A 16,651-nucleotide genomic window follows, 5' to 3' on the forward strand; every position below is an offset into this window, starting at 1 on the left:
CCCTTGACAATCCTACGACACCTTCCGTTCATACCGAGGATCCAGCGTCTTTACATGACAGAGGAATCCGCGAAACAGATGACATGGCACAAAAATGGAAAACGATACAATCCTGACAAGATGGTGCACGCATCAGATGGTGAAGCATGGAAACACTTTGATGACATTCACCGTGAGAAAGCCGAAGAGGCTCGTAATGTACGTGTTGCGTTGGCCACAGATGGGTTCAATCCCTATGGAATGAGCGCTGCCCCGTACACATGTTGGCCCGTGTTTGTTATCCCAATCAATCTCCCCCCTGGTGTGTGCTTTCAAAGGCAGAATATATTCGCGTCGTTGATAATTCCAGGACACCCGGGCAACAAAATGGGCGTGTACATGGAGCCTTTGATCGATGAATTGGTACGTGCCTGGGAGGAAGGGGTATGGACGTATGACCGAGCTACGAAGACAAACTTCAGAATGCATGTTTGGTACCAGTACTCCATGCATGACTTACCGGCGTATGGGCTATTCTGTGCCTGGTGTGTTCACGGTAAGTTCCCATGCCCAGTTTGCAAGGAAGCTCTTAGGTTCATTTGGTTGAAAAAGGGTGGCAAATATTCGTCCTTCGATAAACATCGACAATTTCTTCCTGCTGACCATCCATTCCGCCTAGACATCAAGAACTTTACGAAAGGTGTCGTAGTGACAGACCGCCCACCTGCAACGATGACTGGTGCCAAAATTCGTCAACAGATAGATGGGCTCGTGGCCAATACAGAAGGTGGTTTTGTGGGATATGGTGAGCAGCATATGTGGACACATAAGTCTGGCTTGACTCGGCTCCCCTATTATGACGACCTGCTCCTTCCACACAACATTGACGTGATGCACACTGAAAAAAATGTTGCCGAGGCACTATGGGCAACAATTATGGACATTCCTAATAAGTCAAAGGATAATGTGAAGGCAAGAGTGGATCTGGCAGCGTTATGTGATAGACCAAAACTAGAGATGAAGCCGCCAAGTGGCAGAAAGACATGGAGACCTGGGCACCGGCTTAGGTTCTTTGCCGAGTGTTATGTCGCTGGCACTCGGCAAAGAGGTCGGCTTTGCCGAGTGCCAATTGGGACACTCGACAAAGAGCCTGACATGGGACCCTCCCTGGCGGGCTCTTTGCCGAGTGCTGCCAGGAGGACACTCGGCAAAGATATCTTCGTTGCCGAGTGTCACCGTTGACACTCGGCGAAGCCGCCGTCTCCGTCAACCGGCGCCGTAACGGTCGCTTTTCTTTGCCGAGTGCTTCCTGACACTCGGCAAAGATATTTGCCGAGTGCCCGAGAAAAAGTACTCGGCAAAGAAGTCTTTGCCGATGCACTGTTTGTCGAGCCTTCTTTGCCGAGTGTTACACTCGGCAAAGCCTTTGCCGAGTGTTTTTAAGGCTTCGCCGAGTGCTTCCGGCACTCGGCGAAGCTATTGATTCCGGTAGTGATGCAACATGTTTTCATATTATATACCTTTCTTTTTGGTTCTCATATATGTTATTACTTTTTATATAAAATTAGTTAAACTTAAAAGTAAGATTTAATGACTATATACCCGTTCATTTGTTTAGGGATAGAAGGAGTACGACCAACTAGTCCATAAAAGACAGTATTGCATAGGATCTTTATACTCCCGATTCTGTCTAACGACCAAAAAATGCGAAAAAAGCAATCCAAGACTTGCCATCAGGTAAAGAATATCAAGTTTACACTTTGAATGAAAAAACACATTATTGAGAAATTTTACCGTGCAAAAAAAATTTCTCAACCAGTTCGAATCATATCAAAATTGTTCCAAGCTCATTTTTGCAAGGCAAAACTTTCTACAAACATGGTTTCTTCATCCAGGCTACAAATTTGGCGTTTCGTATATGTTTTTTTGTCTCAGCAAGAGGAACAAAAGCAATAGTGGGATCCATTGTGCATTTTCACATAGTTCCAAAACTAGTCTATGCCAATTCCTTATAGCAAGTATAGGATTGCTTTCTTTTTTATATAGTTTTAGTTGTATAAACCCACACAAAGCCTTGCTTTGCCAATTGTGATTGCAATTTTTAGGGTTTAGATATTTCTCTGTTATGTCTCTCAAATTTTCACACCCACTGGTTATAAAGGAAATAGAAACTTGGGGAAACTATGGATCTATTTTATACTCGCGTCAATCCTATTAAGAAAGTGGGGCCTCTAAGCTTGATTTCGATAGAGGTTTTGTTCTTGTATAGCCTTCACTTTAGACTTTTCTATGTGAATCTCATCCTTGGGTTTGCTAGCTATTCTACCAATAAGACTCTATAGTCTCCTTCACTTGCTCTGTCAATTGTGCATTTATGCCTTGTATGGTCCCATGAGCATCCAAGATGGGGTTGAATTGGGTGTATGGTTAAAAAAATTCAAACCTAGGACTCAATTTAAAACACCATTATAAACATAAACTAGTCTAGTAAGAGGTGCACTTAAGATTTTTACTATTGTGGTCTAACTTGTGCTTTAGCTGACAAAGAGTTTTGCAACTTAGAGACAATATTATCAACTATTCTAAAGCTAACATAGGAAGGTAAATGTCACATAAGCAATGTATGGGAGCAATCAATAAATATGCTAAGTAAAGAGCTAAAAATAAAGAGGCAAAACTCATGTTGATGCGATGATTTATCATAACCCTTGACCATGTTGTAGCTCTATGGAGATATGTCTTGGTTAGCAAGACTCCTCTAGTCATAGTGCTGTCTTTCCACATAATGCTTCCACCAACCAAATGTTAGTATGCGAGTAACATAGCCTCACCACTACCACCAACTCTTCTAAACACCTTGACGTCATGTACACTATTGAGTTTCTCCACAGAAGGTAGGGATCTCTTTTCCCCTACATATTAATACAATGTTTCTCCACAACAAGAATAGATGGTTGTTGCCTTGAAGAAGCCACACTTTCACTATAGGGTCACAAAGATCTCAAGCACTCTAGTTTACCAAAATAAATGAACACGATATTCCAACACTCAAAACTATAGATCTCTAAAACCTAACTGTCATATGAACACACTTTAGTATCCATCATAGCCTTTGATGTGATCTTGAATCTCTTCATAAGATAAGTTTAGTGTATAAAAACTTACCAAAACCTGTAACAACCTTTGAGTACTTTAAACACTCAAGCAAGTTAAGAAATGTATAGTCTTCACCCTTAAAACCATTGGAAAAAGGTTTGATCGATTTTATGCATACTAACATATTATTTGTTGGGTGGTCCTCGATACTGTATCTAATTGTTGGTCTTGACCATTGCCACCACTTTTACCTTCATTGAATGATCCATGCATCAAGTTGCTCCTATGGTGCACTATATCAATTGGTGATATTGATGGTCTAGGTTTTCAACTATGCTAGATCTCTGATATGCATAAAATGATCCATCAAGCATCAAGTGATTATTTTATTTGGCATATCATCCGGCGGGCAGTACTTTCCTAACCAACTTACTAGACTCCACCACTTTGGCATATCATCCAGCGAGCAGTACTTTCCTAGCCAACTTACTAGACTCCACTGTACGAACTAGCGGGCCTAATAAAGTTATCTGGTGCATGCTCTAGTGAGGAATCTTCATTGCTTCTTCAGTATTTCAACTTGGACCTTGATAAAAAAGTAACATTGCATTCTTAGGACCTATTGCGACATTTCAAACACATGTTTAGTTCTAGGCTTGTGTTGCCATCTCAACTACCAAAAGCAAAAAGATATGATCATGGGCACATTAGCCTTACATGCTCATATATCCACTACTTCCCCCCCCAACAAGTAGTCGTTGAACCGCCAAAATCCAGGAGGAAGAATCAAAGAATAAAAATATTAGAAGGTGCTTAGGACATTTTAGGAGGCCATCAAGTAGTGTACTTGTTTCAAAATTTGATTGATGCTTGTTTACTTGGTCATAGAATCTAGATGGCTAGAGAGGGGTGAGTAGCCCATAGAAGTATTCTACAAACTCACAATTATCACTAGAGCAAAGTTGAATAGTATAAAGATGTCACGAAAGTGTATACTTTCTTTAGCTCTAGTTTACTCTATGTAAGATCCTAACAAGGTCTAGTAGCTTGGTAAATAAGATTTCATATAACAAAGCAAATATACTTACTAGCAAGAGATATTAACCAAAAAATATCACTAAATATAATGTACACAATATTAGTTGAACAAATATTGTTTAACAAATAGATAAATGTAACTACAAGAGTAAGTACAGAGTACAAACCACTCGAAGCAAGCAATAACACAAGATATATCTTTCTGGTTCGGTTGCTTGCCAGTAACCTAAGTCCTCGTTGTCATGAGTTCAAGCTAGGTGGTTCACGTGCTAATTTGCATCACACTCCAAGCCCACAACAATGGCTTCATAAGAACCACACTAAAGAGACGATTGAACATGCCACTATTCTACTAGAGTTCCTCTTCACGAATCTTTCATGAAGAATGAGGACAAGAGTCCCTTACAACAATTATCGGAGCCGACAACAATCTCCAATAGCCGCTCAACAATCCCACAAACTCTAGGACGTATAGGTAATGACAATCACAAATAGTAATAAGAGTAGAATCATCCCAATACAATGAACTAGTGCCACAAGATGCAACAACTATATGCAATGAATTAGAAGCTCCCTTATCTCACACAAATGATGATCTATAAGATACAGGTGTGTCAAGTGTGATTCTTCGGACTCAAGCGGTGTTCTCAAGTGTGAGGAGTGAAGAGATAGCAACCAAGGTCGGTCGATGGGTTTATTTTTAGCGCCGAGTTGAAATTCAATCGTAACCTCTTGGTGGCCTAAAGTTGGGGGGCACAGGGCACGAGTGCACCCTCGGTTCCTACACTTGATACATTTAGTGCCTTTTCAACAGCTATAATCCCAATATCCATAAAATAGTTTTTAACATTTCTCAAGTATCGAATGCACTCATCGGACACAGCACTACTAGACATATTTGATTCATGTTGTGTCGAAGTGTATAAATAGCATGGTCTTTGAGTGTTCTATTCAATATGGTACTCGTGCAACATGGAACAAGTCTAGTGCACTATAGAGATGAAGTGCATAATGATTTACATGCTCTTTGAGTGCCCATTTCGCTAGGTCATCCAATGCATCATAGGACACATCCAATGACATATTCGGTAGACACTGGACTCGACTCCACAGTGGTCAGCTAAAGATTATGCATCATGTACGAGCCCACCACATATTTAGTGCACGTGTCCGGTTCCTTCTGAAAATTAAAACTGCACTGAGAGCGCTTTCTCATCTCTTCTAAGCATGTGTAACTCACAAATACTGTGTGTCGAATATAACAGAGCATTTTTCAAAGTGTTTTTAATAAACTTTATTTTTTTTGCTTGCTTTCCATTTTCGCTTCGTCCTGACTCATGAGAGGTGAAGAATGGCTAGTGCAAAATTTGCAGCTAATCAAGCCCTCTCGGTTTGGCTCCCCTCATCCCCTGGCAGAATTAATACAACCGTCAGAATCAGAAGAACACTGCTACTCCGCATAATTTGGAAAAAAATTTGTTGCAGCCCGGCTGCAAACCAGGCTGTTATCTGGTGGACCTGCAGGTGGGGCCTATCCGCAGGTAAATAATACAACCGTCACAAAAAGGAGGATAGGTCCCACCCGCAGGTAAATAATACAACTAAAACGTTATCTGGTGGACCTGCAGGTGGGGCCTATCCACCTTTTTGTGAGGGGCTGCAAACTGCCGGGCTGCAACAAATTTTTTTCCCATAATTTAACCCGTGCTCTTCTGCCTGCTGTCTCCCTCTCGCACTATAACTACCCCTTGCCAACCACGGCACCCTCGCCCCAAAGCAAGCAGTAGCCAAGAAACCGAAGCAAAGCTGCAAGCTAGTATCGATCCTACAACCCCATCCATCCATGGAAGACCCCTACACGAGCTTCTTCAAGAACAGCTACTACTACTACGCCTCCTCCTACCCCGCTGCCCCAGCTCCCCACCGCCTCCCTCCTCCCATCCCACCGTACACCACCCTCTACCCAGCCGCCGCGCCTCAGTACCACCACCCTGCCTGCTTCTTCCAGCCGCCAGCGCCGACGCTGCCGCCGCCTCTCAACGACAGCCCGCCGTCACCGCCGCTACGGGAGGCTCTGCCCCTCCTGTCCCAGTCGCCTACTCGCGCCGCCTCCCGGGCCCGGCCGCACCCGCACGTGGCGGTGGACTCCGACTCCGACGACGACGCCGACGACTTCCTGCTAAGGGAGGCCGCCGTCGGCAGCTCCGTGACCCCCTCGGCATCGACGCGCGCGCCGCTCTTCGCCGACCTCAACCGCGTGCCCTCCTGCTGCGACGACGACGGCGGCGGCGACCCGATGGACCTGGAGCCCGCGGTCGCGCTGCGCATCGGCCTGCCACCTGCTCCCGCCAACGGCTGCGGTGCCCCGGAGGCTGACCTCCTGTCCGGGCTGTCCGGAAGGGCGGGCTGTGGTGGCATGGAGGCCGAGGAGGACGAGGACGAGTGCAAGGTGGGCGACGGGGACGAGGTGGTGCCGTTAGGGTTCGCGTCGACGCCCATCGGGAGCCTCAACAAGGGGCAGTACTGGATCCCGACGCCGGCGCAGATCCTGATCGGGCCTACGCAATTCTCGTGCCCCGTCTGCTACAAGACCTTCAACCGATACAACAACATGCAGGTCAGATCAGTGTGCCATGGCCATGCGCACCCATAGTACATAATTAACAAAACCTAGTTTTTGTTTCTTCTTCTTTCTTGCCTTTGCTGCTTATTTCTATCTTGTTCTTCCTTGAGCTGCTAGCTATCTTTGGATTATCGATAGGTCGCCAACACCAATCATGCATGTTCTCTTGCCGGCCGGCAAGGTGGCTAGCTTTGGAGCGAGCTAGTTGCATGCCATGAAACAGACTCAAGCCCAGAGATGCTGCCTTAGCTTTTGCGTGATTGAACTAGACTGGCGTGCCAGTGGCATGGCAGCCATGCATGCAACCGTGCATCTTTATGCTTTCCTTGGGTGAGGGTGAGTGCTTGCCTTTTGAAGATTCATAGGAGCCAGTGTGGTGTGGGAGCAGTGGAGATCCCAGGGAAGATTTCGCCTCTGCTTCTCTCTCTATCTTACTCCTGACGAAGATCCATCATCTTTTTTTTTTGTTTTCTTTTCTTTCTGGAGTAGAGTAGGAGTATAGTATTATCCATCTGGCCACTAGGTGCACCTCTGCTGATCGATCAGACGATCACTCACGAGTCATGGCTCATGAGATTTAGCCAGCAGATACACAGGCTGTTGGTTCAGGCCGGGCAGGCTTTCATGCATGGTTTGGAAAGCATAAGATTGTGTGGCATCATGACCCTGGCCTGCGGGCATGGCAGCCTCCTGCTGCACCTTCACTTCTCCCAAGGACACAACACAAAGAGATGCAGTGTTCTTCCTGTAGACAGCCACAGTCTCACTCTGGCTACTCCCTTAAAGGAGCAACACCAACACGCACAAAACACACACACAAGCAAAAGGCTTGGAGTTGCCAGAGACTCGCAAAAGATCGCCACACCTATTATTCTCACACATGCACCTTCTCTGGTTTCAACAGATTATTCACATGCATGATTATTACGCCACCACCAAGTTAACACTGCCCATGTATGTAATAAACGAAAACAAATCAGCATGTGATATGATAGCTATTTAATTTTCCTTCCCACACATTTCCACATCAATGTCATCGATAGATCTTCTGTATATATGTTCCCAAACTCACGATCTGTATATATGCATGCTCAGATGAACTTGTTAGCAAGATAGAAACTGCAGCGACAGCTAGAAAATCATTACTAGATGTTGCGTTAATCCATCCATTCGTTTAATTTGTAACGAGCAAATCTGTATATATGCATGACAACGACGGCAGATGCACATGTGGGGCCACGGTTCGCAGTACCGCAAGGGCCCGGAGTCCCTCCGCGGCGTGCAGCCGACGGCGATGCTCCGGCTGCCGTGCTACTGCTGCGCGCCGGGGTGCCGCAACAACATCGACCACCCGCGGGCGCGGCCGCTCAAGGACTTCCGGACGCTGCAGACGCACTACAAGCGCAAGCACGGGCTGAAGCCGTTCCTGTGCCGCAAGTGCGGCAAGGCGTTCGCCGTCAAGGGCGACTGGCGCACGCACGAGAAGAACTGCGGCAGGCTCTGGTACTGCCTGTGCGGCTCCGAGTTCAAGCACAAGCGCTCGCTCAAGGACCACGCGCGCGCCTTCGGCCACGGCCACGGCGCCTTCGGCTGCAACAACCTCGACGGCGACGGCGACGGCGACGGCGGTGCTGGCGGCGGCGCCAACGGCCTCGACGACGACGACGACGACGGCGCCGTCTCCGAGATCGAGCACGACTACTGCGCCGCCGCGCGGTGATCGATCGTGCATCGATCTGTACGTGGTGGGTGCCAGTGCCACACTAGCTAGCTAGTAGCTTGCTTGCTCTAGTAGTGCTATATATACCCGGCTGACCGGCGGTGTTAATTTCTTGTTCTCTCGCATGCATTGTTAGTTTGCGGCGGCCGGGCTGTATTACGTGTTGCGGCCGGCCCGGCCCCGGCCTGTCGTTGTTTGCTTTTGCTCTAATTAGGGTTGTGGAGGTCGTCCTGATGATTTATATCCATCTCTAAGCTAGCTACCTGAAGGTACGTTATTAGTTTGTGTCTTTTACTCTGTTATTCGTGCCGATCCATCGAGAGGAGAGGACTCCACTCTTATTATTAGCATAGCTGCAGGTAGTAGAAGAAGAATGCTGTCGTTATTGGGTGCGCATGGTTATATATCTCGATGGAGAAAAGAAACAGCTTCCTGCCTCAATATGATTTCATGTTTTGGCGTTTCTTAAGCCGCGCGCAGTTTCTCTCGAGTTCGAATCATATGTTATTAATTAGTAATTGCTACTAAAATTTCTCTGCTCTTAGCTAGCTCTAGCCACAGTTAACTGCTGCTGCTGCTATAGTACATAGTGTCAGTGGCTGGGGATCGATGCATGAATGAATGAATGACTTCGAGTATGGATGGATGCTGTTCGTTGCGAACCAGAACGGGAAAATTTCCCCGGTCAGCTAACCTCTACTCATCAGCTAGCTTCGTCATGTATAACGGTGCACACAGTAGTACTAAATGATGGACAGCGACCACTACTGGGACCTCCATCTCCCTCGGCAATGGCAACACGCACGCATCCAGCCAGAAGGGTCGTCGTCGTCGCCATTGACGTCACACCGCAAGCTAGCTAGCTAGCTAGCTCGTCGCCGCATGTGGAAAAAACCAACCGATCGTCGTCTCTCCACGCACTGTCCCAGTCAAGTTCCTACTATGGATCTCCATGCCCTTTTCTGTGCAAACACACAGACCAACCTTTACCTAAACATGTTTGCTGTTGTAGCCTGACTCCAGGTCCCTGCAGTAGCTGCTAGCAGTAGGACACACACACTTTCTCCACGTTCCAGGTCTGTATGCCCTGCAAGGACTAAGGAGAAAGCAGAAAAGGCAATGACAGACAGGGACTCATCAGCTGATGAAGGGATAGGAATAGGATACTCTCCCTATTCTAAAATAGCTGACACTTTAATATTTATCAAAAAGTCAGCCATTTTTTTAGTTCTAATCAAACGTATTATATATTAAACACCAGTATTTATAATATACAATTAATATTATTTGATAGATCTTTAAACAGATATATATTAAATAAGTAAGCTGATGACAAGGGCCCTGAAAACAATGGTGAAAAAGAAGTAGTAGTAAGTATTCAGGTGGTGCTGCTCCCGATCGATCGCGGCTGTGGTCGTTTTGCAAACTGCTGCTTTCCGCGCGCGAGAGGATCAGCTTTTTGGGCGCACTCGAGAGATTGTGGGCATGGGCATGGGCATGGCCGACCAAAGCATGCACAGGCACAGCCAAAGCTAGCTCGCGATGGATGGAACGTCTCGTGCATATATACCAATACCATGAGAAGTTCGTGCCAAATGATGAGCTTTTTTCCTCGCATCGCCCGGCCGGGGATAGAAAAAACAAACAAAGGATATAGGGAATTAGGGATGCACAGGCACAGCGAGATCACCGCACCGCAGCTTTTTTTTTTCTTTGATTATTTCTTAGAAAGATTAAACTAGACTAATAATTTGATTAAAGCGGGTCTGCAAGCGCCAAGGACTAGCCCTTTCTCTGTCATTCAGAATAGTCTTACTACTAGCTGCGGCTGCGCTAGTACAGTAGTGCCATATATCTAGTAAATAACCAATTTTATTGTAGCCTTGTTTAATTTAAGGCTGCCTCTTTTTTAGAATCTGATTAGACCTATAAGAAAGGATGCTAAGATTTACAAAGCCAACTCAGTATAGTTAGACACACCATAATAATAAGTTATATTTTTAGGGTTTGTTCATCTGGTCTGGTGTCATAATAGTCAACATTTGGTGCCCTTTTCAGTAAAACTCCGTCAAATAAATATAAATAAGTTACACGGCTAGCTAGCTACATATACACGTGTGCGTGTGCTGTGCATGCATGCAGGTGATCACCTCGATCGAAACTGGCTGAGATTACACACTCACCTGCAGCGGCTTCAGCAGCAGATGCCTCGAAATTGCGAGGTGCACGTACTATACGCATGCCGAGGTGCACGCGCGCGCGTCGCCATATATACCATGCTCATAGTCATCCTACGAGCACACGTCCCGTCGTCGTTCTGATCTTGTGTGCGTAGATTAAGTGGCCATGCTCATAGTCATCCTACGAGCACACGTCCCGTCGTCGTTCTGATCTTGTGTGCGTAGATTAAGTGGCCATAATTATACGTATAAGTAATCCTTAGTACGCTAGCTAACAACCATGCACCCGGGAGACCAGGAGGAATAAAGTTGGCAACGCGCTCGGTCCCGGCCGGGACCCGGGCCGGTCCAGCTGCGCAGGAATAGTGTCTTCACCCCGATCGGCAGCGCACAGCATGTTCAATTCGCTTCTACTTAGAGCAATTAAAATTTAAAAACAATATAGGCTAAATGCTAGCTAAGGTAAAAATTCGCTTCCACAGTTTCTATGAACAGTTTCTAGACTGCCACATCATCTAGACACTGTCTGTACAAAATATACCTCCAACCCCATCGTCGTTTCTTCGTATGGACCCGTTGTTGGGCACAAAAAAGAGACTACCGGACGGTCCGGCCCTAGGGCCGGACGGTCCACGGTCCAGACGTTCCGCGCCTGTGGGTCAGACGGTCCGCGCGCGCAGAATAGATTAGGGTTCCGAGTTTTTTGCCGTGTTTGTTGACGAAATTCGCGGGATTAGCTCGAGGAGTTTGTTTGTAACGGGTCCAGCCCCCCCTCCTCTATAAATACAGAGGTATACGACCGTTTTGTAATCATCAATCGAATCAATAACACTTTTATCTCGCATTTATTTTCTGTACAATTAGGAGTAGTTCTAATCTAGTTCTAGTTTAGCCTCTCAATCCCCAAATTCTCCACTTCTCTTCGACTCTACGTCGATTAGAGGAGTCTAGGTCGGTCTGCCCGAGCCTAGACATCACCTAGGATCTCTCCTCCCCGACGGGGTCCCTCCCGGGAGCGAGATCCAGGTGCCGCCAGTGATCTTCCACCGCCCCTGCGCACGCGCGGACCGTCCGGCCCTAGGGCGCCGACCGTCCGGCCGTCAGGCAGGGAACCCTAGCCTCGCGCCAGGCCGCGAACCGTCCGTCCCTGTGCAGAGAGCACCGCCGCGAGTTCGTGTTGAGTGATTGGCGCCCTAAAAAGGTGTCAACATACTTTTTGGCGACTCTGTTGGGGACAACATATATAGACTCATCAAATAGGCCCTCAATGGCCGGTTCAAGGGATAGCTCTGATATCTCCACAAGCAATATTATAGAGCCGACTTGGGAAACCTTGCCGGCTGAAGAACAACTCCTATTCGAGGAGCGCCAGGAGCAGCTGATCCAGGAAGCAAAGGCGAGATTCCTGGCCGACTTCAAGATGGACAGGAACAACAAAGTCGTTCGGCAACGGGCGACAGATCTGGCTTCGCTCCGACCTACTACGAATACCCCTAATGTAAGTAGCACCAATGAGCTCCAATCTCTTAAAGCTTACATAGACGAACAACGAGAGTAGATGCAACGTATCATAGGGGATATACAAAACGATCATAAAAGGCTAGTGCGTGTGCTTGATAAGTCTACTGTCAGTACCCTGGAAAAGGGGTACCCGTTACTACAGTATGAAGGTGCGCTGTCCATGCGACTATCCTTAGTCGTGTGGCGAACAGTACCTGACCCCATCACGTGGATGGCTCCGGGGCCGCCATGTGGCCAGAGGAGACAATCTACTCTAAGGTATCAACGGTGGGTTCGGCCCCCTACGGGAGGTGCCGGACCCCTAGATACACAAACCAGACCCCTGGCACGAGTCCCGGACCCCTCAGGAGGGGTCAGGACTACTCACAGTAGGGTCCCAGGATTCCAAGGAAAAGAATACCCAGGCCTTAATCAAGGTCAGGCGGGGGTCCGGTGCTGACACGTGTCTGGACCGTACCGCGAGCGCTCCCACTCCCCACTCAGGCGGAGGCCCGATGCTGCCACGTGGCCTAGCTCCCGTGACGTAAGCCAGCTGTTGGGGGCCTTCGGCTTTCGAAGGTCCTCAAAAACATGATTTAACAATGCCTCTGGAGTATAATGTGTGGACAGGGATCTTCGAACAAGAGCCCACGGTATGAAGAAGCACGGAAACAATACGAAGGATGGAATAGAGCCGAAGCTGTGCGCAAAGGAGCTTCGGCATGATGGCAGAAAAGAGGAAACTGACTTAAAGAGGAAAAGACTATCTAGACCCAGATAGATTACTATAGAGTTATAGTCAAAAGCAAAGGGCCTGGATGTAATTTTGCATGGGCTGCGACTCGTGCCTATAAATAGGTGAACAGTATTCCCGTACTGTTCTCGCTGACTTGGCATTTGCTTTCGCGTCACGCTTGTACCCTACTTTCCTTCGAGCCGAAGGTACATTTATAATTTGTTATTGTTGGTACAGTAACGCAAATAAAAATAAATTGATAATAATGTTTAAAGTGTTTATGTTATTTTTCATATCTTGCATATGAATCCTTCTTCATCATTTATCGTGCTTACGAAGGTTTGTCCTTCATAACCTTCGTCCGGAATTCATTATATCCGAAGGGAGATAATGCTTCGATGGACGAAGGACTTTAACATTTAACACTTTTTATGTTGCCTTGTTCTTAACTCTTAGCATTTGAGAACAAGTCCCCAACATTGGCGCCCACCTCCGGTGAACTCACTTCCACTTTTTGAGTTTCGAACACCTTCGGCAAGCATAGACCTTCGTCATGCCGCCAAAGAAAGCTTCAGCAACAGGGGCTACCGCTCTGCAGCCGCTGGACCCCAACCAGGAGACCCTCTCTCTTCGGGAGGCCCGAAGCCAGAAGAGGAAGGCCACCAGTCCAACGCCTCAGGAGGACGACTTGGATCAAGAGATTAGAAATATGGAGATGCTCCATCAGCAGGTCCAAAGGAAGAAGGAAAAGATGGCTAGGCTAGCTGACTTGCAGAGGCAGATAGACGAAGCCTCTGAAGAAGTTCGCCATCTTACTCAAGATGAGCAGAACCGAAGGCCTCAGCACAGAGAGCTTCATCAGGAGGGCTTCTTCAACGAGGATGACTGGTATGAGAATTTCCATCATGGAAATTTTGCTTTTGATGATGCTTCTTCTCTGTCAGCAGAACTGCAGGCTACACCTTGGCCTCCGTCTTACAAGCCACCTCAACTCCCCATGTACGACGGACATTCAGATCCGAAGCAGTTTCTGATGAGCTACGAAGCAACAATATCTTCCTATGGTGGCAATACTGCAGTCATGGCGAAGTCTTTCGTTATGGTTGTCAAGAATGTTGCACAAACCTGGTACTCTTCTCTTCAGCCAGGAACAATCACATCATGACAGAAGCTGAAGGATATGCTGATCACCAGTTTCCAAGGGTTTCAAACGAAGCCGGTCACCGCTCAATCTTTATTCCAGTGCACCCAAGATCACGAGGAATATCTTCAGGCGTATGTCCGAAGATTCTTACGCCTAAGGGCACAAGCGCCAACAGTGCCCAATGAAATTGTCATTGAGGCCATGATTAAGGGGCTTCGGCCGGGGCCTTCAGCCCAATACTTTGCCAGGAAAGCCCCACAGACTCTGGAGAAACTGCTTCAGAAGATGGATGAATATATCCGCGCTGACAATGACTTTCGACAGAGAAGGGAGGAAGCTTACAGGTTCTCCAAAATAGCCAGGGGCTTCGGAGGGAGGATTCATCCTAGACATGTTAGATCGATTCATTCCACTCAGAATGATGACAGGGGAAGCCAGCAGCAGAGGCCGCAATATTCCTCCCAGGCTTCGGGGCAGCAGCAGAGCTATCCTCGGCCTCCAGCTCCAAGGGGCAGAGGTGCCAGGGGCTTCGGAGGAAGGTTTGGGGATCAGCCTAGGAAAATTTATTGCCTATTCTGTGGTGAGGACAAGGGCCACACCACTAGGATGTGCCATGTCACCATCCAGAAACAAAAGGAAATAGCAGAAGCTGCAGCCCAACAGACCCAGCTGAAGCAAGTTATGCATACTGCTTCGTACCACTCGCCTTATATCCCAGAGTATGTGGGCAACCACCCTGCAGCTTCTGTTGCTTCGGCAAGTCAATCTCAGGCATCTTGGCAACAACCTCCACCTCCACCACCAATACAACGAGGCCAGCTGCCAGAAGGGAGTCAGCATACTCAACACCAACGAGACTTCAGAGAGGAGTCCGAAGCTCGCACAGTCAATAGTACTGTGCCAGAATCGAAGCACATTTACTAACAAATATCCTACCTCGGCAGCAGTTTTTGCATTCAGTATCATTTTCTTTTTAATAAGGAACAATTATTGAAAGCCTAAGTGTTTTTTGTCGTTTTCAATTTCTTGTAATAACTTCGCATTTGCCATAGTACAAATATACTTTCTCCACAGAATAACGGAGTCCGAAAAGTTGCCGAAGCATAAGAACTTATGGTTACAGGGAGAACCTCCGAAATAACAAAAAGTCATTCCTAAGGGAGCGCAACGTAAGTTTTCTGCTCAAAAGTCGTTCCAAAGGGAATGCAGAGCTTACAGCAAAAAATAAACGCTGATTCCGCTGAAGTAAAAGGCGAAGAAGCTCCTAAGGGAGGCTTACAGCGAAAAATAAACGCTGATTCCACTGAAGTAAAAGGCGAAGAAGCTCCTAAGGGAGGCTTACAGTGAAAAATAAACGCCGATCTTCGGCAAATATCATTTTGCATAACATCACATCATCATATCATTTGCATAGCATAACATCATACATCATATTGCATCAATGACGCAAGAAGGGGGTTCAATGTTGATATTCAGAGATTGTTGCGAAGAAACAGTGCCAAGGCACAAAAATAATTGAAGAAGCATACCTTCGTCAAACTCTGAAATGAAAAGATCTATTGGTCACTGATTTTACGAAGATTGGATGTTTTTATGAAATATGGATATTATTTACGAAGCATGAAAAGAAGGGAAGGTGTTTTTTCGCCGAAGGCTCAAAAACGGTATGTACGTAAAGTTTCATGCATCGTAAAGAATTGAATCATAAATAGCTTATATATTACATTCAAAGTTACACATATTGTCCAACAAATATTACATTCCAAATGTTTTTACAACAACATCTAGTCTTCCCTTAAAACTACTTCTGCAGCTTCGTTGAGTAGTTGATCAACAACTTTGTCCATGATAGCTTCGGCCATTTTTCTAATTTCGTCATCCCCCTTTACGTTGGGGTCCGTTAATGGCTCGGCGGGCTCTGAGGGAGGAGAAAGTGCGGCTGTGTTACAAAGTATAAACAAGTTCGAAATCAAAAAGTTACAACAAAAAGCCAAAAACTAGTAGTCAATACCTATTCGTCCCTCGAGATCCGCACTTTTCTCAGCGGCCTCTGCTACTTTTCTAGCATCATGAATACCTTTCTCGCTTTTCCGTATAATTTCTTCAGCCATCTCCCGGCCACCATTTTCCCAGATGTCGGTGAAAAGTTTTCCACCAACCAAACTTGCTTCGGCCGAAGGGTCTTTTATGTCTTCAGAAGATAAGTGAGCTTCGGTTTGTGCCAAGGATTTCACGTGATCACAGCCTTTTTTCTCCAAAACAGTGGCAATCCCCCTAGCACCCGAGAAGGCGCATATGTCTTCGCGGCCATTCAAAACTTCTTCAAAAGCTTCAGCTTCATGGCTGACCCATCCAATTGGGCCCTCGGGGTCGCCCCTTATGAAATTTTCTTCACTTGAGAACGCGCCAACGCTGGCGAAGCTGGTTTTTATTTTCTTAACACATTCTAAAGATTTTTCATAACACCTTTTCTTGGATGCACGAAGCTCTTCAACGTTTTTTTCTAAATGATTTGCCCATTGTTCACTAATTTCTCGTTTTGCTTCTTCAACTGTGCATTCTTCTTTAGCTCTGGCTAGCTGTTTCCGAAGATCCTCAATTTCGCGCTTCTGAGCCTCAGCTTGAGCTTTGAAAG

The 16,651-nt window shown here is 46.6% G+C and overlaps 1 protein-coding gene across 1 annotated transcript; it reads left to right on the forward strand.

The window, feature by feature from the left end:
- The first annotated feature begins 5,887 nt into the window (after positions 1–5,887).
- Positions 5,888–8,852, forward strand: LOC103641945 (Zinc finger protein WIP2). The gene is made up of 2 exons (XM_008665248.4): positions 5,888–6,730; positions 7,959–8,852. Exons 1-2 carry the CDS (start codon positions 5,957–5,959, stop codon positions 8,454–8,456), a joined length of 1,272 nt encoding a protein of 423 aa, XP_008663470.1. The 5' UTR covers positions 5,888–5,956; the 3' UTR covers positions 8,457–8,852.
- The last annotated feature ends 7,799 nt before the right edge of the window (positions 8,853–16,651 follow it).

The sequence above is a fragment of the Zea mays genome, chromosome 1 (genome assembly GCF_902167145.1).
Source record: "Zea mays cultivar B73 chromosome 1, Zm-B73-REFERENCE-NAM-5.0, whole genome shotgun sequence".
In the NCBI taxonomy this organism is placed as follows: domain Eukaryota; kingdom Viridiplantae; phylum Streptophyta; class Magnoliopsida; order Poales; family Poaceae; genus Zea; species Zea mays.

Coding starts and splice junctions, on each gene's coding strand:
- LOC103641945 (XM_008665248.4), top strand. CDS start 5,957: ATGGAAGACCCCTACACGAGCTTCTTCAAGAACAGCTACTACTACTAC. Junction 6,731..7,958: donor ACCGATACAACAACATGCAG/GTCAGATCAGTG, acceptor CAACGACGGCAG/ATGCACATGTGGGGCCACGG.